The 26,608-nt window shown below is 37.7% G+C and overlaps 2 protein-coding genes, 1 long non-coding RNA gene, 1 other non-coding gene and 1 pseudogene across 4 annotated transcripts; 1 reads left to right on the forward strand and 4 right to left on the reverse strand.

The window, feature by feature from the left end:
* The first annotated feature begins 10,752 nt into the window (after positions 1–10,752).
* LOC147504295 (small nucleolar RNA R71) lies at positions 10,753–10,862 on the forward strand. The gene has a single exon (XR_015194069.1). It is a non-coding gene; the product is annotated as a small nucleolar RNA R71 (small nucleolar RNA).
* Positions 10,863–13,922: 3,060 nt separating this feature from the next.
* Positions 13,923–17,833, reverse strand: LOC147504296 (protein HIGH CHLOROPHYLL FLUORESCENCE PHENOTYPE 244, chloroplastic-like; annotated as a pseudogene).
* A 235-nt stretch (positions 17,834–18,068) lies between these two features.
* On the reverse strand, positions 18,069–18,851 carry LOC147504297 (uncharacterized). The gene is made up of 3 exons (XR_015220378.1): positions 18,707–18,851; positions 18,561–18,620; positions 18,069–18,373 (listed from the first exon to the last, which is right to left on the reverse strand). It is a non-coding gene; the product is annotated as an uncharacterized LOC147504297 (long non-coding RNA).
* A 1,630-nt stretch (positions 18,852–20,481) lies between these two features.
* Positions 20,482–21,593, reverse strand: LOC147504298 (uncharacterized). Its single transcript, XM_086605134.1, has 4 exons — positions 21,336–21,593; positions 20,938–21,246; positions 20,750–20,851; positions 20,482–20,676 (listed from the first exon to the last, which is right to left on the reverse strand). Exons 1-4 carry the CDS (start codon positions 21,591–21,593, stop codon positions 20,482–20,484), a joined length of 864 nt encoding a protein of 287 aa, XP_086461260.1.
* A 516-nt stretch (positions 21,594–22,109) lies between these two features.
* On the reverse strand, positions 22,110–26,456 carry LOC147504299 (uncharacterized). Its single transcript, XM_086605135.1, has 8 exons — positions 26,437–26,456; positions 24,170–25,456; positions 23,906–24,087; positions 23,665–23,800; positions 22,789–23,076; positions 22,597–22,699; positions 22,211–22,507; positions 22,110–22,136 (listed from the first exon to the last, which is right to left on the reverse strand). Exons 1-8 carry the CDS (start codon positions 26,454–26,456, stop codon positions 22,110–22,112), a joined length of 2,340 nt encoding a protein of 779 aa, XP_086461261.1.
* Positions 26,457–26,608: the final 152 nt, after the last annotated feature.

Raw genomic sequence — 26,608 nt, forward strand, 5'->3', positions numbered from 1 at the left:
CCGCCACTACAATAGAAGTAATCAAGTGAGTGGTTTGGGTTTGGAAAGGTAGGCAAAATGTTGTTTGTCTACCCCCCTCCCCCCTCTCTCCCTCTCTCTTCTTCTTCATAACTTCACTCTATCTCTCTCCCCAGTCGACCTCTTCCCCGCCTACTCCCCTGTTAATTCACATAGCTCTTCACTTGCTCCCTCTCCCATGACTCTCCATCGCCCACAACCCTCCTCAACCAAACCCAACTCTCTCTCTCTCTTCCCCAACTCTCCCTCTCTCTTTCTTCTCCACCCTCCGCTTACGCCCCCACTGCATCACAGTTATTCTAGTTAGTAGCAACGCCTTGTCTGTAGGCAACACGTTTTTCAATTCATACAACAGAATGATAGATGCCTTGTTATACCCTTGTAGCGATGGCATTGGCCGGTGTCGCTCTAGACTTTTCATTTTGGCAACCAAAATTTCTGGTGGACCTCTTTTCATTGTTGGCTCCAACTAAAAAATATCAAACTAGAAAACCCAAAAGTTAAAGTTTCGCAAGCTCTCTCTCTCTCTCTCTCTCTCTCTCTCCATCTTCTTTTCATTTCTTCAATTAAAGTTTTGCAAGCCATTAAGAACTGTTATTTCTCCATGCATATGGAAGCTATCTCCTTCTCCCTTACAGCTACTACCTTTCGCATACAGCTGTACTAGCTCCTCTCATTCAATTTCTTCTTCAGAGTTTAAAACCCTAATTTTGTTGTAAAATTCTCATCAACGTAAAAAGGCCGCAAGCCCCAAGTCCGAAGATTTCTAAGAAAGGTCCAAAGCCCAATCCAACCAATAAATATTGTAAAGACTCAAATTCTCGTTAAGGATATTTTCATAAATTACATATCAAACCTAGGGACAATTATGTACTTGGTCGGTCGGGTTTACATTTCAAACTTACATAACTTAATGAAACTTAACTCCGACTCATAAGCTACGTTAGGTAAGCAACTTATATGCGAAAATTAGACAAAAATGTCGGTTATCGGCTTTTCTGCGTTCGAAGCTGGCACGAGTTAACAGCTTACATGCATGAGTGGGTTATCGTTATAGCATGCGGTGGGATAGAATGTTGGAAATTAAATTAAGCTGGATGGGCCGGAAAATAATTACGATGCTAAGTCAAATTAGTTAGTGGTTAGGAGTTTAATTATGCTTTAGGCCTAGTTTAGATATTGGGCTTGGGCCTTAATTAGCTTATCATGTAAAGACAAAAAATAGAACAAATCGCACCAAACCAAAAACAAAACAAAATCGCACCAATTTCTCTCAATTTCGCAACTATTAAAAACCTAGGAGGGGGAGAAAACCAAATTCTCCCCTTTTCGATCGATTCAATCCAAAAATTTTCGTAACCCATCTCTTGTAAACACTAGAGTCAAGTGTGAAGCTTCAAAATTGATTCGAATTTGCGTCGTATCACAGCGAGGTGAGTTTAATTTCGTATTTAGATTCAATTTCGATATGATTGGGTTGTGTTAACGAAATTAATTGAATGGGGTGGTGATGTATTCGGCAGTAGCTTGTTTGGAAAAGATAGAGCTTAGCGAATTGGTGGTGAAGAAAGCTAAAGGGGATATCTTTACTGGCTTGGTAAGAATTATTGTTTATTCACTTCATTTTGAGAAATTCATGTTGGTTCTATACCTTGTTTACTGTCATGTTGATTATGGAGTGGAGGAGAAGAAACACCCACCGATTTTATTAATAGAATTAATATGAATTGAAGGGGGTGGAATTTGTTGTAGTTGGAATTGGGATGTGATATGATTGGCGTTGATAGGAGGGCCTGCCGTGGCTCAAAATAGCCTGTAGAGACTGTCAGAGTAATAGTGCCAGAAATGGCCTGTAGCGCTGTTGACAGTAGCTATAGGAAAAGATACCTGAAACCAAATTCTTAGCGTCGAGATTCTTTTCGACTTACGTTAGATAAGAAGTTCTCGTTCGTTCGATAAATTCTAATAATCTACGTGTATATGCTGTTATAGGAGTTAAATAAGAGTGGATTCGGTTAAGCGGGCTTGATTCGGTTAAGTGGGCTTGAGGGGAACGGAGCTTACTAAGGTAGGAACCTACATACCAATATATATCCTGCTTATTTTCATACATGATTTGAACTGTTTAAATTGATAAGAGATAGTTTGCGTATCAATCATGCATGTATATGTGATATTCATGTTTTGCATTGTACTTTCCTCGATATAAACTAGATATATGGATAGCTTTCGTGTGAAATGATTTTTGTGAAATCTGGGTAGCTGGGATTGTTTTCTTTCGTTAAAAGAGAAAAACTATGTTTGGGAAGGGTTGTCGTCTCTTGTCTCAGGAAGGAGAAAGAGAGATGGATTACCCGATTGTTTGTAAACTATGTGTGAGGTTCTGGATTATCTCTTGATGTTTAGAGCTCCTCCTTAAACCTGTTGTGATGATGAGATAGAGAATACAGAGGTGTGGAAAGTGTTGAAGTAGTGAACTCAGAAGACTCGACAAGATTGAGCTTTATAGGAAAACTTTCTGAAGTGCCCCACTTCTCTCCTAGTCATGATCGCAAAGGTACAACTTCCTGACGCTGGGCAGATTTCTACTCCTTTCTGAACTCGAATTCTATAGACTACCAGACTCTCTCTTCTTTCTTTGTACGAATTTATTTAGTCTTTTAGGTTATGTTGGACTATCCTAAGTCCTCTGATCCTAGTTAAAATGGAATTAATATAAAGCTAACGAGAGTTGAAGTGGAAGTAGGAAAATCTTTTCTTATATAGTTGAAGCAATGTGAGTTTAGTGAGGTCTTTACTTCATGTTTACAGGATAGTTGCAGGTACGCATTTTATTAGTTCAATTTCGTTGTCATGAGCTATTGATTAAACTATCTATTTAGGCTACTTGGGTTGCCTCCCATAAGCACTACGTTTAACTAGCTTAGGTAATTAATTTTATAAATTTGTGGGTCTTTTATAGTCAGATTCCCTAGACTTAAAACTTGTTTGTAATCCGTTTTTTTTTCTTTTTATCTTCCTCCTTTTCCATGTGTGACCTATAAATTTTAGTAGAGGGCGAGCCATCTTTATTAATTTTTTTACAAATTTATGATTAAAGCTAGCGTAACATAAAGATGCTCGAATGTCTTCTATTTTTGCGTGAGGTTGACCAGTGTCTAGTGGATGGGTTGCATTTAGCAATGTATTAATTTGGTGTATAACACTATCATTGTTATAATTTGTGCGCAATTGTGATAAACATGATAAAAATGGATATTTGTAGTGAGTGTTCCTAAAACTTTTATTAGCTATTGTGTCTACTGCACATAGATCTTCCATCTTTTCCGTATTATCGTCAGGGTTTCTAAATAATGTAAGGATGTTTACATCTACTCTCATATTCCCGAAAGTTGACATGTTCCCATTCCTACAATTAATTAAAGCTTCTGTTGTAGCTAAGAATGATCTACCCAAGATGATAGGAATTTGGTTTCCATTTGTAGGTAAAGTGTCAAGAACTATAAAATCAACGGGGTAATAAAAATCAGAGACCTTGATAATCACGTCCTCTATTACCTCTCGTGGAATCTTAATAGATCTATCAACTAACTGTAGTATAACATTTGTTGGTTTCAAGTCTTTTAACCCTAGTTGTTTATGAACTGAGTATGGTAATAAATTCAGACTAACACCTAAATCCAATAATGCTTGATCCGTGTAGTCTTCTCCTATTATACACATAACTGTAGGACTATCGGGTCCATATGTTTTACTACGACTTTGTTCTGTAGAAAAGATGAACAACTTTGTGCAATAAAAACGTCCTTAGAAATATTTGTTTTCTTCTTTACTTGGTATTTTATAAATTTAGCATATGAAGGTATTTGTTTAATTGCACTTAGAAAAGGAATATTGATATGTAGATTTTTAAAAATATTCATGATCTCATTATATTGTGCTTCATTTTTGTTATCTTTTAACCTAGAGGGGAATGGTGCGGGTGGAATTTTTTCAGTTACCTGCTTTTTGGGTTTCTCAGTTTCAACTGGCTTTTCCTTATCTTTTGTTATAACAAGTTCATCATAATCAGTGTTGGGGAATCACGATACCAATCGATCCCCACTACTAAGATAAATTGCACTTGGACCAACTACAATCTCCAGACAAAAATCTAAACTTTCACTACAACTAAACTAGCATGCCTAACTCTCTAAACAACTATCACAAACAAATAATAATACAGAGAAAGTAAAAGATACCACAACACAAAGATGTACCATGGTTCGGCCAATGATGCCTACTTCCACAAGAGCTAATCCTTTTATAATGTGGGAAGAAATATTACAATCACTCCTCTCAAGTCTCTCCACCTTACTAGATCACTCCTCTCTCTTTACAGGCTTTTCTCTCAGCAAAGGTTTTCTCTCAATCTTGATTGCTCACATAATTGGGTTTCACTTTCGTGACTTTTTGTGTTGTCTAGATTTCCAAAACCTTGTTTTTGGTTTATATCCCAAAATACTGATTCGCGGTTACTGTAGATGGAAACTGCAAATATAGGCATGGGCGCGGGCGCGCTCTTGGCAAGGCCAATTGCGAGCGCGCGCTCCCTCAAGTGCCTATTTCGTGAGAGGCTTAAAAAAATTATCTTCTTTTTCACGGCAAGGGCACGGGCACGCCTTGGGCAAGGCCAATCTAAGCACGCGCGCACTCAGACTTCTTCACATGAACAGTACTGCTTTCTCTCCTCTTCTTCCTCATCCTCATGTGAGGTATAACTCCAACAATCTCCCCCTCCCGAACAACGAGGGTGGATACCTCCATGCATTCCCAAATCTTCAGGAGGATTTTGCTACCATTCCGGCGGTAGCACAACAAACATCAAACATACCTTTCGGTAAAACTTTGGTCATCATATCTGATCCGTTCTTGTCAGCATGGATCTTCTCAATGCTCAAATGCTTATCTTTGAGAAATTCTCTAATCCAATGATAATGCACATGTATGTGCTTGGATCTAGAATGAAAACTTTGATTCTTGCTCAAATGGATGGCGCTTTGATTGTGGTATAGAACTACAAACTATTTCTGCTTTAGCCCTAGTTTATCGAAGAACCTCTTCACCCATATCATCTCTTTGCAACACTCAGTGGCTACAATATACTCGGCTTCTGTAGTGGAGAGGGCAACACACTTTTGCAACTTAGATTGCAAAGAAACTTCTCCCTCTACAAAAGTAAATAGAAAACCGGAGGTGGACTTTATAGAGTCAACATCACCTACCATGTCTGCATCAGTGTAGCCTTCAAGTAAATGCTTACTTCCACCAAAACACAAATATGCTTTGTAAGTGCCCTTGAGATATCTCAATATCCACTTAACACCTTTCCAATGCTCTTTCCCTAGATTTGACAGAAAATAGCTTACAACACCAACGGCGAAAGCAATATCCGGTTTAGTACACACCATTGCATACATCAAGCTGCCCATTACGGATGCATAAGGAATCTTTTCCATTTGACTTTGCTCATGCTCACCCTTTGAATACATATTTTTGGTCATGCGGAACTGGCCACCAAGCGGACAACTGACTGGCTTCGCTTGATCCATGTTGAATCTCTTCAACACCTTCTCAATGTAGCTTTCTTGAGAAAGCCACAACTTCCCACTCTTTCTATCACGAGTGATCCGCATCCCAAGTATCTGCTTTGCTTGACCCAAATCCTTCATCTCAAAGGACTTACTCAAGTCTTTCTTCAGCTTGGATATCTTGTTGATGTTCTGGCCAACTATTAACATATCATCCACATACAACAAGAGCACTATGAAATCCCCATCTGGAAATTTCTGAACAAACACACAATGATCGAAAGCGGACTTTATGTAGCCATGCTTCACCATAAAAAAATCAAACTTTATGTACCACTGTCTCGGTGCCTGCTTCAACCCATACAAACTCTTTATTAGCTTGCATATTAGGTGCTCCTTGCCTTTGACCTCAAATCCCTCTGGCTGGTCCATGTAGACATCTTCTTCAAGGTCTCCATGAAGAAAAGCTGTCTTGACATCTAGTTGATCAACCTCTAGGTTCATACTTGCGGTCAGACCTAATACCACCCTGATAGAAGTCATCTTAACTACATGAGAGAAAATTTCATCAAAGTCAATACCTTTCCTTTGACCGAATCCCTTCACAACGAGGCGAGCTTTGTGCCTTGGTGTGGATTATTCTCTTCATGCTTGACTTTGTAGATTCACTTATTCTTGAAAACTTTTCTTCCTTTCGGTTTCTCAACTAAGTCATAAGTGTGATTCTTATGCAAAGAATCCATCTCATCATGCATGGCCTTCAACCACTTCTCCTTGTCTGTACCTTCAAGAGCCTCTTGATAGTACATAGGTTCCCCACCATCAGATAGTAAAACATACGTATGAGGTGGATACCTGGTTGAAGCTTGTCTCTCTTTGTCGAACCTCCTTACCTCATCTTCTTGTGGCTTAGGAGGATGCACTTCTGCTTGCTCAGGTGGTGGTTCATGCACTTTATCTGCATCTTCTATATTAATAGGTTCTATCCTATCATGAGCAATATGATCATCTTCATGAGCTTCAAACTCATGGTTCTCTGCATTCTCAATGCCTTCTACACATTCCATAGTAGGAACTTCTGGTTCTAAGTCAACAAGATCACCAATGAAAGCTTCTAGCTTCTCACTATTCTTAAAGTTTTTTATGGTTTGGTCTTCCAAGAATACAACATCTCGACTTCAGATTACTTTCTTGTTGATCAGATCATAAAGTTTGTAACCAAACTTCTCATCCTCATAACCCAGAAAAATGCACTGCTTAGCTTTGTCATCAAGCTTGGATCTCTCATCCTTTGGAATATGAACAAATGCCCTACACCCAAATACCCTCAAGTATCCATAATCAACATCTCTGCCTGACCATACTCTCTCTGGATAATCAATATTCAGAGGCTTTGAAGGCGATAGGTTGATCACATGTACAGCTGTGCGTATTGCTTCTACCTAGTAACTTCTCAGTAACTTAGAGTGAGGTAACATGCATCTCATCCTCTCTACAATGGTCCAGTTCATCCTCTCAGTTATACCATTTTGTTGTGGTGTCTTGGGAATGATTTGCACATGACGAATCCCATATCTCTTGCAATACTCTTCAAACAGCTCTATGTACTCACCCCCATTATCTGAGCAAATACACTTCAAAGGCTTCATTGTCTCTCTTTCCACCATGCTATGGAAAGTTTTGAACACACCAAATACTTCATCCTTCGTCTTCAGACTATATGGTAATATCTTTCTTGACACATCATTAATGAAAGTCAAGAAGTACAAAGCTCCCCTATGGGACTTTACTTTCATAGGACCACATAAGTCAGTGTGAACTAGCTCAAGGACATTGTTCTTTCTGTGAGACGGGAATCTTTGGAAAGACACCCGGTGTTGCTTTCCTACCAAATAGTGAGTACATCTATTTAAATGCGTACCTTTTATATTTGGCAAGGCCTTTTGCTTGGCAAGAACTTCCATGCATTTTTCTCCCATATGGCATAGTCTCTTATGCCATAACTCAGAGGAAGCTTCTTCTTCTGCCACATTTACTTCTGCTTTACACAAACTAGCCTGTATCTTGTAAAGAGAGCAAGTTTTCTTACCTTTGGCTGCTACAATGGAACCGCTGCTCAGTTTCCATACCCCGTTACCAAATGAGTTTACAAAGCCATCATCATCTAATTTCCCAGCCGAAATTAGGTTTAGCCATATGTCAGGAAAATGTCTTACATCCTTGAGTGTCAAGGTGTAGCCGACATTGGTTTCTACATGAACATCACTAATGTCTATAATCTTTAAGACGCCACTGTTACCTATCTTTACCTCACCAAATTCACCACAGCTGTAGGTAGTGAAGAATCCCCTATGCGGTGTGACGTGATAGGATGCTCCTGTATCTATCACCCACTTTATATCCTGGCATGAGGTACTAACACAACACTCACCACAATCTGACATAATTTCCACTAGATCATCGTCTACTAGTACGGTAGTATCTCAGCCTGTGTGTTTCGTTCCTCTTTACCATGTCATCATGTACACAATTATTCTTCTCATCCCTCTTCAGTGTTCTGCACTCGTACCTGAAGTGACCCTTGGTGGCACAATAGTAACATTGTCTCTCTGCCTTAGGAGTTATAGCTTCACCCCTAGATTTGCTTCTGTCATCACCTCTAGAATGATATGGTTTTCTGCTCTTACCTCTCCCCCGCTTCTCTGTGACAAGGATCTCTAAGTGAAAGGAGCTGCTTCGTGAAACCTTTCTTGTCTCCTCATTCAATAATGCCCCGGTAGCCAGCCATCTCCATGGAAATAACTCCATCCTTAGCGGCTCCGTTAAGAGAAACTGCTAAAGTCTCCCAACTGTCGGGTAGAGAGTTTAATAGTAACAAAGCCTCAACTTCGTCACCCATATCAATCTTTATCAAATCCAACTAATTGATGGTATTCTGTACTTCATTAAGATGCTTAGACATTGAAGAACCTTCTTTGTACTTCGTGTTAGCAAACTTCTTAATGAGCATCACTTTGTTTCTGGCCGACTTCCTCTCATAGAGGTCTTCAAGTTTCTTCCACAAGCCAAAATCAGTAGTTTCTTAGGATACATGGTGGAAGACACTGTCATCAATCCACTGTCGAATGTACCCTGCTTTTCTGTCAAGCTTGCTCCACTCAGCCAAAGTAGTCGCTTCCGGTTTTACTCCCCCATTCTTAATGGGTTGTGCCAAGTCTTTGCAATATAGCAAGTCTTCCATCTTGGCTTTCCAAATAGTGTAGTTAGCTCTATTCAGACTAGTCATGCGAGTGTTTACTGAATGGTCCATCTCTACAAGCTATTTTAACTCAAACTTTCTCTCAGGAATTTTGTCAAACACCTTCCGAGCAAAATTTGGATAACAACCTATATTAATCTAACCTGGCTCTGATACCACTTGTTGGGGAATCACGATACCAATCGATCCCCACTACTAAGATAACTTGCACTTGGACCAACTATAATCTCCATACAAAAATCTAAACTTTCACTACAACTAAACTAGCATGCCCAACTCTCTAAACAACTATCACAAACAAATAATAATACAGAGAAAGTAAAAGATACCACAACACAAAGATGTACCATGGTTCGGCCAATGATGCCTACTTTCACAAGAGCTAATCCTTTTATAACGTGAGAAGGAAGATTACAATCACTCCTCTCAAGTCTCTCCATTTTACTAGATCACTCCTCTCTCTTTACAAGCTTTTCTCTCAGCAAAGGTTTTCTCTCAATTTTGATTGCTCTCAAAATTGGGTTTCGCTTTCATGACTTTTTGTGTTGTCTAGGTTTTCCAAAACCTTGTTTTTGGTTTATATCCCAAAAAATTGATTCGTGGTTTTGTAGATGGAAACTGCAAATATAGGCATGGGCGCGGGCGCGGGCGCACTTTTGGCAAGGCCAACTGCGAATGCTCGCACCCTCAAGTGCCTGTTTCGTGAGAGGCTAAAAAAAACCATCTTCTTTTTCATGGCAAGGGCGCGGGTGCGCCTTGGGCAAGGCCAATCTGAGCGCGCGCGCTAAGACTTCTTCACACGAACAATACTACTTTCTCTCCTCTTCTTCCTCATCCTCATGTGATGGATACCTCTAACAATCAGGTATGTCAACTTTGTTAACTACTTTCTTTCCTGACCTAAGGGTAGATATTGAGTTAACTTCCTCTATGGGTGCGGATGAAAGGGTGGCTTCAACTTGATAAACATTTCTACCTTTTGGGTTTTGTTCAGGTTGGCTTGGTAAGGTTCCTTTGGGTATGTCTGCTAGAATAGCTAGTATTTGATTGAATTGTTGGCTCATCTGTTGAGTTATTTGTTGAGCCATAACATTGAATTTTTGGTCAATTCTTTTGAATTCATTCTCAGTTTTGGTGGCTAAATCTTTCATGGTTTCATCTGTGGTGTTAGGTTGGGTTTGGTAATTAGCCATAGGATCAATAACTAATTATCTGTTCACGTTTGGTTTTTGTTGTTGTTGTGGATAATACTGTGGAGAAGGTACTACGGTGCCTCTATTAACGTATTGTTGCCTATTGTTCCCTTGATTACCTTGAAAACCATATTGGTTTTGCTGTGGAGACATATTTTGTCTCCATGAATTGTTTGAGTTATTTCTAAGATCTGGGTTATAGTTGTTGTTGTTACTAAAATTATTTTGATAACCCTGTCTTTTGAATGTATTAAAAGTGCAAACATCATCAGTACCTTGAGAAACAAACATAAAGCAAACTGAGCTGTCGTGATCTATAGTAAGACAATTTTCACAATAATGGTTGACATTCATTGCTTGTTTAGGTTGATTATTCATTGGAGAATTTAAAGTAAATGAATCAAACTTTTTGTTTAAAGTTTCAATTCCTATGGATAAACTAGCAATGGCACCTTCAAGTTTCTCATTGAGTTCGTTTTTAACCTCATACATACCTGGTTTACTAAAACTCATCCTCCCATCTACCCGTGCCATGTCCTCATGGTCACTACCATTGGCCCAATCCTTAGAACTCTCACAAAAGTTTTGCAAAAAAGTGTAGGCTTCATCAGGAGTAAGACTAGTAAATCTTCCTCCATTCATTGATTCCATTAACTGACAATTCATAGGTGAAAGACCTTTTATAAAGTAATGTACTATATTAAGTATGTCAAAACCATGATGTGGGCAGCGGACAAGTAAATCATTAAATCTATCCCATGTTGTATGAAACTCTTCATTAGGTTTTCCTTTGAAGGTTGAAATAGCCAATTGCATGACTTCAGTTTTACATAAAGGGTAATATTGTTTCATAAACTTTTGTGATAGTTGCTCCCAAGTAGTTATAGAATTTGAGGGTAGGGATCTATACCAATGTAGTGCGGCACTTCAAAAGTCAAGGGGAACAACCTTAATCTAGTTTCTTCAGGGGAAAGATGAGGTGCTTTAAAAGTACTTAATATGCTCAAGAATTTACTTAGATGATTATACGGTTCTTCATTTGTTTTACCATAATATCTTGGCAACATATTAAGAATGGTGGGCTTAATCTCATAGTTATTGTTATTGTTATTGTCGGGCATCATTATGCAGTTCGGTGGTTAAACCGCGATAGGTTGAAACAAGGTGCTAAGAGTTCTTTGATCAGCCATGGCGGCTAATGGTACTCTCTCTAGTGTATCCTCTAGGTGTATAGATGATGTAACTAAGTCTACTAGTGGTGTGTGTGTCTCAGATTCAGAATCAGATCCTGAGTTCGATGGTGTGGTCTTCTCCAAAACCAGAATTGGAAGATTGTTACAAGAATTAGCTTTTTTGATTAAATGTTTACGAGGTGAATCACGAAACCAAGTTTTCATGCACTAGACAATTAAGCTATATAAATTAATTTAATACGCACTTAATTAACTAAATTATATTATCAAACTATATTAGACTGACTATTAATGCTAATTATGAAACCGCTAACAAGAGATTCATGGTGGAAGAGAAGTACTTACTGTTATAGCAAGCAAAACAAGTCCAAAAATTTTGAAATATTTACAGAAGCTACATGATACGTCCAAGAAGTATTTTGTAAAATTTCAGAGAAATCAGAGCTATTAAAGTCCCTCTTCTGTACTATTTAATCCTACGGAGTCCAGTGAAGAAGTTTTCTGCACACACTATAAACAATCGATTGATTAAATAAGTAAAACACAACTAAAAATCACGAAATGTTTACTGGAGACTCCTGACGTGTTAGGGATGATCTTGCAACATTTTTAGATTATTTGGAGTTTTACAGATCCTTCTTCTCGACTATTCTTCCAAAGACCTTGGTCTTGAAATATTGTAGCAACACATTGAAAACAAGCAATTAGTTAAGTAGTCAAAACAGGTCAAACAATACCCAAAGTTTTTCTGGAAGATCCTGATGAATCGAGGTTCCACCTGCAAAACATTTAGAATTTTTGATAATGTGTAAATAACTCTGCTCGACAGTTTTATAGATGCTTCCGTCCTGAAAACTGAAAACGGGGTACTGCAAAGACGATGTTAGTTACCCAGGTAAGACAAGTACAAAAAATTTGAAAACATTCCAATAAATTATCGATACTGTACAGATCAACTCTGTAAAATTTCAGAATTTTTTGAAATTTATAAATATGTTTTCTGTACCGTTCTTTTCTGTCAAGCCAACACCAAACTTTATGAAAATACTTTTTACTATACAAATCTAATTTAATTATGCTAAATTAATCTAATTATGCTAAATATGTAATTTATACTATATAAATTCCTAAATTAAAGTAATCTAAATTAAAGATTCTATCACCTAATCAATTTAGAGTGGGCAGCAGCGCCATTCACCATTGAAAAAGTACGTAACATATAATTTTTGTATGTCATTGTTTGTGTTACATTTCTTTTACAAATCTTACTTAGCCTATTAAATATTGATTAGTATAGTGGCTAGCAAGATATCAATCCTACTCTAAATAATTAGTTGATGAAAATAGAATATCCTAATCTAAACTATTCTAATGTATGCAAGTAAAAGATGTGGCTAACTAATAGTGAATATATGGTTTATTTGATTTGAGATTTAACTATGCGTAAACTAATTAAACTAAATTAAATATATTAATATGAATCAAGAGAGAGAGTATCTTGGGAGAGATAAATCCACCAAAATCATAGAATTAGTTTAATAATTAAACAATCATGTTTAATATAAATCACTAATAGAAAATCACCATACCTACAAGCCTTATACTTATAACCATGATGATAATATTTGGCTTTCAACATGCTTTCTACCTTACCACCAAGTACTTCTTCAATCTCCAATGATATCTTCTATATAACCAAATTGTGTTTTAAGTAACATTCAATATACAACTCTAGGTGCCATGGAAAATCCACATGTGGCATTAACCATACAACTAATTGAGGTGCCATAAAGAATCCAATCATCACACTAGAACACTAAAAACTAGAAGAAAATAATCTAGGGTTTGTGGTATTTGTCTCTATACAATCATGAATTACCCTAAGACCTCCTAACCTCCACAAGAAGCGTTAGATAAATGAATGAATAAGAAAAAACTCAATGGGGGATTTAACTTAAAATATGATAGAAGAAGAACTAAACTAAAACATAAGAAAAATGCTTCATCTCCCCTCCCAAAAGAAAGGAGATTAGCTCCTCCTACTATGCTATGAACACAATATGAAAAAGAATAATCTTTATTGATGGTAATGGTAAAAAAGTTTTGAACTTTATTTTCTCTTAATTCTAGATCTAAGATGCAAAAACTAACTTTCCCTAGATGATGTAAACTGAGGTTTTTGTGCCTTATATATTGGCTTACATGTTTGTTTGGATAGAAATTAGAATCTTATGTTTCTTTGGTGTCAAACTCTCTGGAATATTTTAAGAAGAAATCCTGAAAAAGTTGGATTCAGATGAACAAAAGTTGGACATGTCCACTTTGCTCTATAGGCTATTTCCCAAGTTGCAGCTTCTGACAGCTTTAAGTTTTCTACTTTTTGTGAAACTCTGAATTATTTTCCATGTTGAGATAAGATTTAAGACTCTTCTAACTCAATTATTATCCTCTTTTAGAGTCCCATTAGGCTTGACACTTTTGGAGACAAATATGTCGTTTTTCCCTAGGCCTTTAGCTATAATTCCCAGTGACTCCTTTTTTACTTCTTTGACTTCTTTTCCCTTTATATTTCACATTTAGGTTATTTGACCTGCAAAACTCAAATTGTATCATATTAAAATATTGAAATATAAAATGGAGACTAACATACACATAATTAGGGATATAAATCATTACTTTTGAGCACTTATCACATCCTGCTATAGAGTAGTGAAAAATGTGCAAAATCAGAAGAAGCATGATCCATAACGTTCTCAGCAAAACAAACAAGATATTCATCTTCATCCTCATCCTGATCTATACCATTAGCCCTCTCCTCAAGCAGTGTGCAATCACTACAACAGAACAGCACTTTTGTGACGGCTGGGAGGCGTCAGAATTATTTTTTGTGACGCCTCCAAGGCGTTGGAATTTAGGCGTCTCTATTGGTGTCGACTATTTGTGACGCCAAGGTGCCGTCATTAATTGCTAATTCTTCGCCTTTTATGCGCCGTCACTAAATATGCATTACTAACGCCTATACGCCGTCACTAAATATGAATTACTGACGCCTGTACGCCGTCACTAAACGTGCATTACTAACGCCTATACGCCGTCACTATTGAACTTTCGAATCTCTCCAAAACTGGCGCTATAACTTGGCGCCAAAACAAATTAACGCCAAGATCGCCAAGAATTATAAATTTGCATTTTTTTTTTAAGGCTTTATCGACGCTTTGTCGAAAGCGTCACAAATTATTATATATTTGAAAAAAAATAATATTTGTTTTTGGTTTCCATCCTAATATTTACCTTATCCCACCTTCCCCTCCAATTTAACTGTACAAGAGAGGAATATCATAATCTAAAACACAGACCAATATGTACGCAGCAAAGATTTCTTCATTTACATTAAGCCACAATTAGCCGGAGCGACCATTACAAATTTCCCATAACTTGACTTTTACATTAAGCCACATTGGGCATGGGCATGTATGATCTCTGAGTCCTTAAACCCACATGTCCACTCTCCATCCCCTTTTGTTCCATGAAGATCCATACGCTTTCGGCCCTCCTCGAGGATCAATGGGAAAGCCAAATCCAAAGATCCTCTTGTGGATTGTATCTCATCACCGCTTTTTGGGTTTGATCAAAAATGTGCAAAAAAATGCCATAGAAGTCAAGAGAGAGGTAAAGGAAAGGTAAAATAAAATGAAGACTTCAATCAAATTGATAAACAAATATAAAAAAAAAGCCAACTCTAATAACAAGATGATGAAGACATGGACATACTTGTAATGAGATTTGTAACTCAAAGATTCACATTTGGATCTGCTGCGGCGTTGGAGTTTCTCGAATCCCTCCTCCCATATTCGATTCACGGCCTTTAACGTAGCTGCTCTTTTGCCCGCATAAATATCGCCGATTCGATGGTAGAGAAAATAATTGCATGATAGAAAGAAAATAGTAACACTTTGTGCCTTTTGTGGAAGAGATTGCAGTCCCTCAGATTAGTGTTCTGGATCTTCCTTTTCATTTTCATATTCAAAACAGGGCAGAAGAGCTTCTAGCTACCATCTAAAACCATCTATAGAGGACTCTACCTTTTCATATTCCTTTTCATTTTCATTTCCAGAACAAAAGAATGACATAAGCTGAAATAAATTAATTATTACATACCTTCTCACAAGGCATATTATTGGGCGTTAAGCCTCTATAGTCCCAACAAGACTCATATCTTCACATGGTGAGGGACCTCCCAACATAAAGACTATTTGCAAAATGGATCGGGAAAAAGTATTGATATCTATACTGATTGCCTACATAGGTTTGATCAATCAATGGGTTTCAATAGGGTATTATAATAGACAAAGGTAAAGCTATTAAAAGAATCTCAATTTGTGCTAAAAAAAAACCTTGATCACAACCTGTATCAATGTTAACGAAATTATGCATAAATAGTATGGTATGTTGGCATATATGGGAACTTCATATAAAAACAACTCGTACGGAAGTTCTAACTTGATATGATTTATTTTATTAAATGTAGCATAAACAAATAATAGCAGCCTAAACACCAATTATGGGATGTTCTAACCTTGGAACTGCAATTTTGTAAGACGGTACTTGCATAGTAAATAAAATATTAGGTGAAAGTGGGACAATTTTCACCTCTGAAAATGCCAACCTATCGGCAGCATCATTTGTCCATTCAAATAATCGAGTCACCTGGCGGGTGAATTTCAAGACCGAAACAGGGACTGTTGTTACATTTGCATCTTGCCCAGCAAAGCCTCTCACATAAAGTTATCACCTACCACCAAGAAATAAAAATGTTAATACGGAGAAGCTTCCCACCTTCCCTAACAAGCTACAATCAAATGTCTCAAATGCTTGAAACAGATGCCATTTTAAGGAGCAGAATCTATCCAGAGCAAAACATAAATCTCAAAGCATACATGAAAAAAACTATCACAATACTTTATTTTACCTCCTGGGTGGTCCACCCGAGGCCCATAAATGTTAAAAGAGTCTTAGCAATCTTTTCATTGCGTAAAAAGCAATCAAAGTTAATCGAGCTATATCCCGAGATGGACAAGAAGCACATTTATATAACATTGAGAACATTATGATCTCCTTCAAAAAACTAACTAAACTTAATGCAACCAAGAGGACATCCGTTAACCTGGGTATCCATGTAAGCAATTCGTGTTGGTGCATCTGTTCCCCACACAGATTTTTCTTCTAGTATTGGTACCGCATACTGTCCAATCAGTCCCTATAGGAACCCACAACACACATTAGTAGTTGCATCATGTTCTGTGAAAATATATTTTCAGTTTACTATTTCAAAGATCACTTGAAGGACTACACACAGATCCATGATTTTATAGAGCTCTTTTCAAAAGTCGTGAATAGACAGGCTTAATAACTACGTAAGGCCTACGGAAGTCCACTTTTGTCTGTAAACACCCACACACGGCAGAACAATCTACAACTAACTTTTTGGAAAAGAATATCTGTTTTGAGGACCGTAACTAAAGGTGATGGTGACAATCCAGAAATAAAACCCAAGTGAAGCATTTGAAGATGATATATTCCAGTTCAAGCAATAAGATCATAAAAGAGCATGTCAAGAGTTTACTGCATAGATGGTACCTGCATAAAGCCGCATAGTCGAATTATGATGTAGTTCAGACCAGAATCCTGTATAAACTTCTCAGTGCAATACTTGATTTCCATTAGTGGTACTTCGGATGCTTGTCGCAGTTGTGGATAGAATAGAATACATACTTTTGAATTCCCATTGCCTTTGCACATTGTATTAGAGCAACTTTTCCTTCCCAGTCTACCTACATAGACATAAGAAAATAAGAATCTCCGTCTCTCCATCATGTGACCAAAATAAAATCACGAAACTCTACACTAAAATGCACAGGGATGTCAGAATAGCAAAGCTTGACAAACAGAGATGTATATAGCGAGAGCAGATACTCTCCGAGCGGGACAAGCTGACGAAGTCAAATATACAACGATACTTTTGAGAATAGACATGTCCTTTTTCCAACTTAACAGTGTCGAGCCATTTCAATCATTTCTCGCATGCAATACGAGAGAAACTGAAGCTCCAAATTGAAATACTGCTCCCTTCTATCAAACGCTTCTCAGCTAATTTATGTTCTACAATAGAATAAGATACAAGTTCCAAAAATGATTACCTTTTTATAGGCTCTTCCGGACGTCCAGTTGCAATAATCAATCACTGTATGGACACCAATCGAGTTGCAGGAATGCTCTCTGGTTTGCTTAAGTCTGCCTGTTTAAGTATCATTAGAATTTGGTCCAAATCTCAGCATCAACTTCAAACTAAGATAACTTGTCCCATAAGAAATTTGCAGAGTAACTTAATTGTGGAACTTACATTGACAACAGTGGCACCCCAATCACGAAGAAAATCAGCAGGAGCTGGGCGAGGCCTAACAAGACACCTAACCTCATAGCCTTCATCTAAATCCGCCTCACAATGTCGGCCCAGTGTTCCAAAGTAGCACCAACCACTAGTATACTTGTTGGCCTAACCGGGGTTCCTGGGGCCAAATTTGTTGCAAAGAAGCACTGCATTTTATTGTTACTGAAGATTTGCCTGAAAAAAAAACATATACTTTGAGATAATTCAATGGTAGTAAAGGTGGACACTTTAAATTGGACCAATTAAGAGTTTTCTGCGAATGATTTTCATGTCCAAAGACCGACTAACTACACCAAAGAGAAACCATCGAAGCTCTAGATTTTGAACATTGGGAGGAAAAAAATGTTACCTTGGTAGCTTCTTTCACTTTGAATAAATTATATAACCACCGATACTATCGAAGTCACCAACCAATAATACAGCTCATACTGAATGTCACTTAAATGCTAAAAGATATCATCTACCACTACTTAAATATCGGTTTACATTAATGCTACAATCAATGACAAGCAAATAACTTCTCAATTAATTCAATCAGAAAAAAAGTATTTAAGACGGAATTTGGCAGAGAGAATACTTACAGATTCCAAATGAGAGTAAGGAACTTGACGAGTTAACATCTCCAAGACAGTGCAGCCAAGACTCCATATATCAGCTGCAAGCCCATAGCCATGACTCTTCCTGTTGACAACCTACATTTCACAAAATGTATTATGACTTAACAAAACATTACATACATTATTCATGAATTCAAAAGGCAGATCATCCATGCATTGATTGGTATTGAACAATTAAACCTGACTTCCCCAATCAGATTGAAGTACTGACAATTCCCCACCTAATGCAGAGTGTAAAATGGCATAAAAAAAAAATGCTCACCTCAGGTGCCATCCAGAATGGAGTCCCTTTGCTAGACTTCACATCATTGAATTTGGTTGCCTGCGAAGGTGAACAAAAAAGCAATATAAGGTGACAAAGAACTACAATTGCTTAACAAGTTACAGGAAGCTAAGAAAGAAAGAAACCTTTGCCAATCCAAAATCTGCAAGTTTCACTGATCCACTGGCATCCACCAATATAGTAGCACATTTAATATCCCTGAGATGACATAAAAAAGAAAAGTGTGTTAGATAGAACTTAGAAGTAGAAGGGAACAGAAGCAGCCCGAAATATTCAGGACAAAAAAAAATTAGTCAAATCTAAAAGAGAACTCCAGTGCTAAATAACCAAAACACTAAGGCAAGCTTAGAAATCACTTGAGAAACTGAAACCATCGCATCCTAACCATGCTGAATGTTTAAAATGTTTAAAATATCAGAAGTGGAAATTTCCACTTCTGATATATACAATATTTTCCTTCACCGAGACCGGACTCTAGTCGAAAGCATCAATGAGATTCAGAGTTTCTCGATTTCTCACCTAAAGCGGAGCGGTGGTGGTACTTCAACTTCCTCGCTAGGCGATTCGACCACCCACTTAACTTTCCTGTCTAAGTCCATCACCTGCAAAGGAGTAATAAGCATTAATAACCCAAGTAACAATGAGAAGCGTTAAACAAGATGGAATGAAACCCACCAATCTCTCAAAAAAAATGTATGAAGCTCGACTTCGAACTTGGGCACATGCGCATCGTGTCTAGGGACTTCTCGAAACTAAGAAGAAAACCAAAATGAGTCAATCCATAAAACCCATTTCGCAATAAGAAGGAATATTGTGAATTTTACCTCTCTTTGAGCATGGGATCATGAATTTTAGGGCAAGGTCCCCGACACACCGAGATGAAATTAATTAAACACAATTATAATTCAAGAAAAAAATAATAAAATGAGTGTAACTCCACCTAGATCAGTTAAATTGTTGACGAACAATCAATCAATCCATGGTAGTAATACCACGGTAGTCACCTTTCTCTCTCCTCCTTTATCCGGGCTTGAGACCGGCAATGCAAATTTTTATGAGTTGCATTGGCGAGTTAAAAAAGGGTTAGTAAACTTCTAAACCTGCAAAAGTAACCACAATACATATGAACAATCAATGGCAAGGAGCATACACACATATATAAACAAAAGAGTCCATTCACTACTAAACATATCCATGAACAAAAGGTCCATATAAGGCCGAAACTAACAATAGATAAACTGTGCGTCCCTCGTACTTGAGTTCCAAATTAAAAGCAGAACAAAAACAAACGAAATTAATCTTCATATTGCAGCCTGCCTCCAAATCAAATCAAGAAGCCTCCAAAGCCTATATATCTCGTAGATACAAAATATCATCCCGGGGACCATCATACAGGGAGCATCACCAACCAAAACATTGGTAATATAGACAACCTTTTCATCTCCCATAATATCTCTAAAATGACATTTTTGGCGTCGGTCTTAACATACCCATTAGCCACGTGTTCACCTTTCCTCCCCAATATCTTCACATTCGGGTAAGAAGTCCTAGAAGGAGGGTTCAAAGATCCATTTCGATTAATCAAATTTGGAACTTGCTGAGAGAGTACGAGGGACGAGGGACGTAAGTAGAATCAACTTCAGTTGTAGGTGTAGATGGTTGGCCATTTGCGATCCATTAAGTTTCACATGTTCAAGAATACCCTATACACAAAGTGAACAACAACAATTACATAAATAAAAAGAAGTTACAATTATGGGAAAACAAGAAATAGCACACAAGTCATAACTTACGCCATCATAGTCTCCATTCTCGTTTGGCTAGCCAAGAGGTTTCCCAATTGAGACTTCACCTCAATCAATAATTCATCCTCGAGCTTCGATTTACTTGTGCTCTCTGTTCAACTAGCTCCTCTGCGATAGCAAACGCTTTGCAATTGTTTGTTGGACATGCAAGAGCTCAATCCACGAGTACGACTCCCTTTATCCTTCCCAAAAACTTGAGCCAATGGATCACATGTGATGTCGTAAACCACTTCACCCCCATGTTCACTTGCTTCTTCAGCCATCTGTTCTTCAACACTTGTAACTCGATCCTGAAATTTTTGGGGCATATACTTGAGTATGGACTGCAAGACTTAATTAAGATAAATTTTTTTACAAACTCACATAGTATTCTTGGGCACGCTCCAAAACAGTCCCATCTCGATGTTTATGACCATATTTCCAACTATCCGTACGTCTATGCTTCTTCTCTGGATTCGCTTCATCCTACATAAACAAGTATACATAGAAAGTTATTAAGTAGTAACATAGCAAATGAAAGGAAGAGATACAGTAGTGATAATGATACATACAAGTTCCTCCAATATTCTTCCATAAGGTTTCCTGCCACAAGTATGGCCAATTAAGTTCATACTTCTATTCTCAGCATTCTTAGCGCACATATCCCTTACTTCTTGTCTGTTCTCATGGATTGCAAATGCTTCCCAATGAATTGGATCAAACCCCGTTGGACATGATGAAATAGCTTCTTGCTCAGATTCACAATTCTTCAATATTTTACCTCGCAAAGCATATTTCCAATATCGAAACTTAGGAGCAAACCATTTCTCTATATTTTTCCGAGCCCCCATTGTTGGGTTCACATTGAGTTGGAACTCCTCCTACAAATCACATATATACATTTATATATATGCTATGACTAATATGGTGATGGAAACAAAAATAATAATAAAATAAAATAAATAGTTACCATTAACTTTAACCAAACTTCATCTTTGAAAGAACCATCTACTTTATCCCAACTTGCATAAGAAATTGGGACAATAGCTCGTATCCATAGCCCGACTCTACTGCTCCATTTGGCACTATAAACTCCTGTGATCCTACCGTCGGCGTGCGCTATGATTGGCAGCTTACCATTACTAGATCGCAAAGTATTGTCTCCCGCTGATTCAGATGGTTGGGACACATTAGGTTGATGTGAACTGAAAGGAGACGACCGAGGCATTATGCGGTGTTGTGAACCCGGAAGGAGACGACTGGGGCATTATGCGGTGTTGTGGGTGTTGTGAACCTGAAGGAGACGACCGGGACGGCGCCACGACGTTGTGAACTTGAAGCCATTATATTAAAAACAACCTAATAATTGAAGAAAATAAAGTAAGTTCATCAAAAACTAATATAGCACAAACTTGTTACATAATAAGAGATATTGGCACAACATATAATTAATCAACCAAAACGCGAAAAAATAATAATAGAAAAAATAGAGGTCGTGAAGTGTACATTACCAACAAAAAAAATAAAGTGCATATTACAACTACTATCATTTGCGAACTTTCTCCATCGTGGGTAGCAAATTAGGCTGGTCATCAAAAATAGATTTGACTTCGTTAGGCTTTCTAGATCATCTACGTTACTACTCAATCGAGGAGGAGGATGTATGACCACCCACCAATCAAGATTTTTCAAATCATTTGAATAGAACACTTGACTAGCCTCGGAAGCAAGAATGACCGGCTCATCATGTTGATGATGGACACTCTTGAGCCTATTAAAGTTGACCATCACCAAATTAGAATCGGGACAAAGTTTACAACCATTAGTTTTGTCCTCAACCCTCACCCAATCGCAATAAAAGACCACTTCATGGAAAGTTGTGTAGTCCAACTCCAAAATTTGCTTGATAACCCCATACCACATGGTTTCTGAGTCGACCGGATTTTTGTCTTTCCTACTTGCCATAAATGACGTAATAGCCTTCATACAAACACCACTGTTTTGAGTGACAACAGTATCATCATGAGACTTGGTAGAAAAGACAAATCCATTAATGCGATACTTCTTATATGATTTAGCCTTGTGCATTGGCCCTTTAACAAACTGCCACAAGTCGCCTTGCGTATCTTTAGCCTTCAACAACTACACAACAAAGAAAAAGAAAATTAACAAAATACAAACAAAACTAAAAGGCTCACCCTAGCTACTAGAAATGTAACGTAAAAAAATACCTTATTGTATAACCAAACAATGAATTCTGTCTGAATCTCCACTTCTGACTTTGCTATTCCTCTTCCTCTACCACGAGTAGTGGGTTGCAAGTTACGATACTCACTGCAATTCATTCATGGAAGTCCATATATACATGATTATTCATAAATTACCAAAACTAGTCAAATTCAAAGCCAGAATGAACAACCCACTTGTAGAATTCATCAAGTCTTTCAACTTGTAATCGAAAAATAAGCCATCTCCGTATTTGTATCCATTGTGCCGTTTCTAGCATCACAACTTTGAAGTCGAGCAAAGGCCCTTCATCAATGATCTCACCATTTTCGTCAAGGTAGCTCTTACGAGTCAATTTTTTATTTCCTCCACGTGGCATGTACTCCATGGCATATCGGACGGATTCAGAAACTATATAGGACTCTACAATTGACCCTTCAACATATCGTTTATTGCTAGGTATATTTTTACACTCTTTCATCGCCCTGTTAGTATTGAGAAATGCAATAAGTATAAGTGTGTTGTTAATGCCTATCTTTATAAAAGAAATTGAACTAAAATATATGACATTGTTGACTTCTTTTCTCAAAAGGATACATCCACCTAGGCCACACAGGTCCACAAATCAACGCTTCATCGGCTAGATGCACCATAAGATGGATACTAATATCAAAAAAAGATGGTGGAAGATGCTTCTCCAGAACACACAATGCTTCTACAATCATGATTTTGGCACCTTCCATATCCTTACGACATAAAACCTTCGAACACAAGATTCTAAAGAATAAGCTGATCTGTTGAAAGGCTCTTCGCAAGTCGCGGTTTTTTGGAAAAGCATGTTGAAGCAACACAGGCAAAGACATATTGCATTATAACATGATGGTCATGAGACTTCATCATGAGCAAAGAAGGTGGGTTGGAACCGACAATGTTGCTTTCGGGTTAGATGAAAAGCCCGGAAGTTTCAAGTCTTTCAAAATTTGGAAAAATGTTTTTCTCATCTGCATCTAAGACATAGGAGGCCTTTGGTTTTTTCCTCCTACCGGTATTTAAGTCCTCTTGCATCCACAAACCATCTGCGGATGCCCTTCATCTTCAAATCCTCTCTAGCAGCCATCAGATCCTTTGTTTTTTTCAGGTCTAGGATCAGATACAATATATGCTCAGAAACATTCTTCTCATCGTGCATCACATCAACACAATGTCGAACTTTATGATTTGGCCAATATAATAGCTTAAACAAAATGGATCTCCTATAAAAAGCCTTTGTAACTTCAACACTATCATCGTCGTCGTCATCGTCATCATCATCACTATCATCATCATCATCTCTATCAACAACATTTACACTCCCATCAACTCTTGACCGTTTGGAACCTTTTTGGATCTTACCAGGTACATATTTAACGCGGTTCAACAATTTATCAACATCTGTTCCTTTAAGACGTGATGGAGGAAGGTTAAGCTCTTGCTCCCCATTGAAGTGCTTACTATACCTAAAGATAGAAAGTGTTAGAACTGCTTATTATACCTAACTTGATTATCTAAAAAAAACAATATTTGAAGTGTTTACTATACCTAAATGGGTGATCTGGATCAAGAAACAAACGGTAGTTTGTGTACACAATCTTCTTACTACAAGGTAAACGCTCCGAGGGAGTGTTATCACCACAAATAGGACATGCTTTATAACCATGTGTCACACAACCAGATAAGTTTCCTAGAGCCGGAAAATCGTGTATCCCCCACATCAACATAGCTCTCAGAGTAAAGTGTTCCCTCTTGTGCATGTCGAACGCAGGGACTCCTTCTCTCCAGAGCTGATCCAACTCATCAAATAGTGGTTCAAGGAAAACATCAATGTTTGTAGTCGGCCGCCCGTCCGTATTAACAAAGACATCATCCGAAAGTCGGATTTCATGCACAATGAAGGTGGGAGATTGTATGGCACTAATATGACAGCCAACAACTGTAGCCGATTGATTGAATGCCACGAGGATTGAAGCCATCGGTTGCAATCGCAAAACAAACATTACGCCCTCGATGGCGAATTCTGGCCATTTCTCTTTAAATTTTGTCCATTGGACTGAATCAACAGGATGTCGCATATAATCCCATGAAGGTGTTGCTCGAGCATGCCATGTCATTTCCCGTGCTAATGATGGTATCGTATACAATCGTTGGAGTCGTGGACCTAAAGGAAAATGTCTCAATACTTTTTTAGGCACTTTGGATTCCTTCCCTTTTTTACCCTCCACTTTATATCTAGATGATTCGCAATGAGGACATATCGTCAAATCTTTCTTTGTCCCATAATACAAGATGCAATTATTCTCACATGCATCGATGCGCTTTGCTTTCATCCCTAGGTCTGTCAACATTTTCTTCATTACTGGCCACTTTTCAGGTAAAGTATTTTCTTTTGGCAACCAAGTTCTTAGCATAGACAAGAGTGCACTCACACTATTTCCGGACCAACCATACTGTTTCTTCAAGTCATGAAGTTCTACAACTGCAGATAGAGTTGTCACAGGACCCTCACATGAAGGGTATAATTTTTCTTCGGCTTTACTTTTGTATTCAGCATACTTTTTACCCAAATCTGGTTCGGGAACAAACGGTTGTTCAAAATCAGAAATTTGATCAGTAGCCCCTCCATACACATCACCCCTTACACCTTCATGTACGCCATAACAAGCATCAACAAGATTCTCTAACCCAAGCCCTCTATCTTCAATGTTTTCATCTTCAACTATGTCTACCACAGGATACTTCGATTGTTTTTCACCATGTAAGGACCATATAGTATACGTTAGATCAAAACCATTTTGAATTATATGCCTTCGGACTTCGTCAAACACCAATCTTTTCCCATTCCGACATGTTACACAAGGACAAGGACATGTTGTCAACCCTTCATATTTTTTTGTGCCAAATCAATAAAACTAGCTACCCCTTCCCTATAGACGGTGCTCACTCGGTTTGGTTCATGAATCCACTCTTTCTGAATCGGCCGTGACATTCTACCATTATGTAGATACAAAGATAAGAAAGAAAAAAGAAAGATAACTCTCGAGTTAGTTAGTTAATTTGAAACAATCATAGATGACTTAACACTATTACTACCAAGCTCAATTACTTGTCAGTCTTGAAAGATTTTCAATAGAAAGACTTGACAATTTTTTGATCGAGCAACTATTCTACCAACATAAATCACTATTCTACTAATAGAAATCAGGGAGACAATGACTTCAAAGTTCAAAGCACATTCATAATCAAACTATGTCAAACGTCAAAGTATTCACAAAGTAAAATAACACTATACTGTCAGTAAGAAAATTTAAGACCTGCTTTCGTAAAACATTTAGATCAGAACTTAGACCAACCTAAGTTAGGAAGCCAGAATGTTTGAATTCAAGCTACCATGACTGAAAATGGATACAAAAATGTTGGAACACTAAAGCTTGGGATTCATTATACTTGAACATTTTTAGAACAAACACATATTTTAGTGTTTCAAACATAGGGTACTCAAGATTATAGGACCAAACCACCACCACCACCACTATCGTCACCAGAAAAAAAACAATTAACAAAAGCCAAACAAAACCCCAATGTCCTAAATAGATATAAATATTAAACAATTCAGGCACAAATTATGAATTATGAATGGCAGAGAGAGAGGGGGTTCTCAATTCTCGTTTCTAAATCGATCACGAATTGGGTGGAGGGTTTCACTCTTTCAGAGAGTTGAGATCGAGAAGAAACCCGATGTCTTTCGAGTTTGACGCCTGTGCAGAACACGTGCGCTGATTTCAATTTTTTATTAGCTAAAATATTTATACCTTTCACGCCTATATGCCATCACTAATTTTTTCTAGAATTTTCTTAAAAAAATTAAATAACCTTTTGATTTATTGTGACGCTAAAAACCGACCGAATACTGACGCCTAATTGCCATCACAAATTTTCTGACGCCATTTTGGGATCACAAAACCTCAAAAGCCTCTGTCACAA

This window comes from Coptis chinensis, chromosome 4 (genome assembly GCF_015680905.1).
Source record: "Coptis chinensis isolate HL-2020 chromosome 4, ASM1568090v1, whole genome shotgun sequence".
NCBI classification, from domain to species: Eukaryota; Viridiplantae; Streptophyta; class Magnoliopsida; order Ranunculales; family Ranunculaceae; genus Coptis; species Coptis chinensis.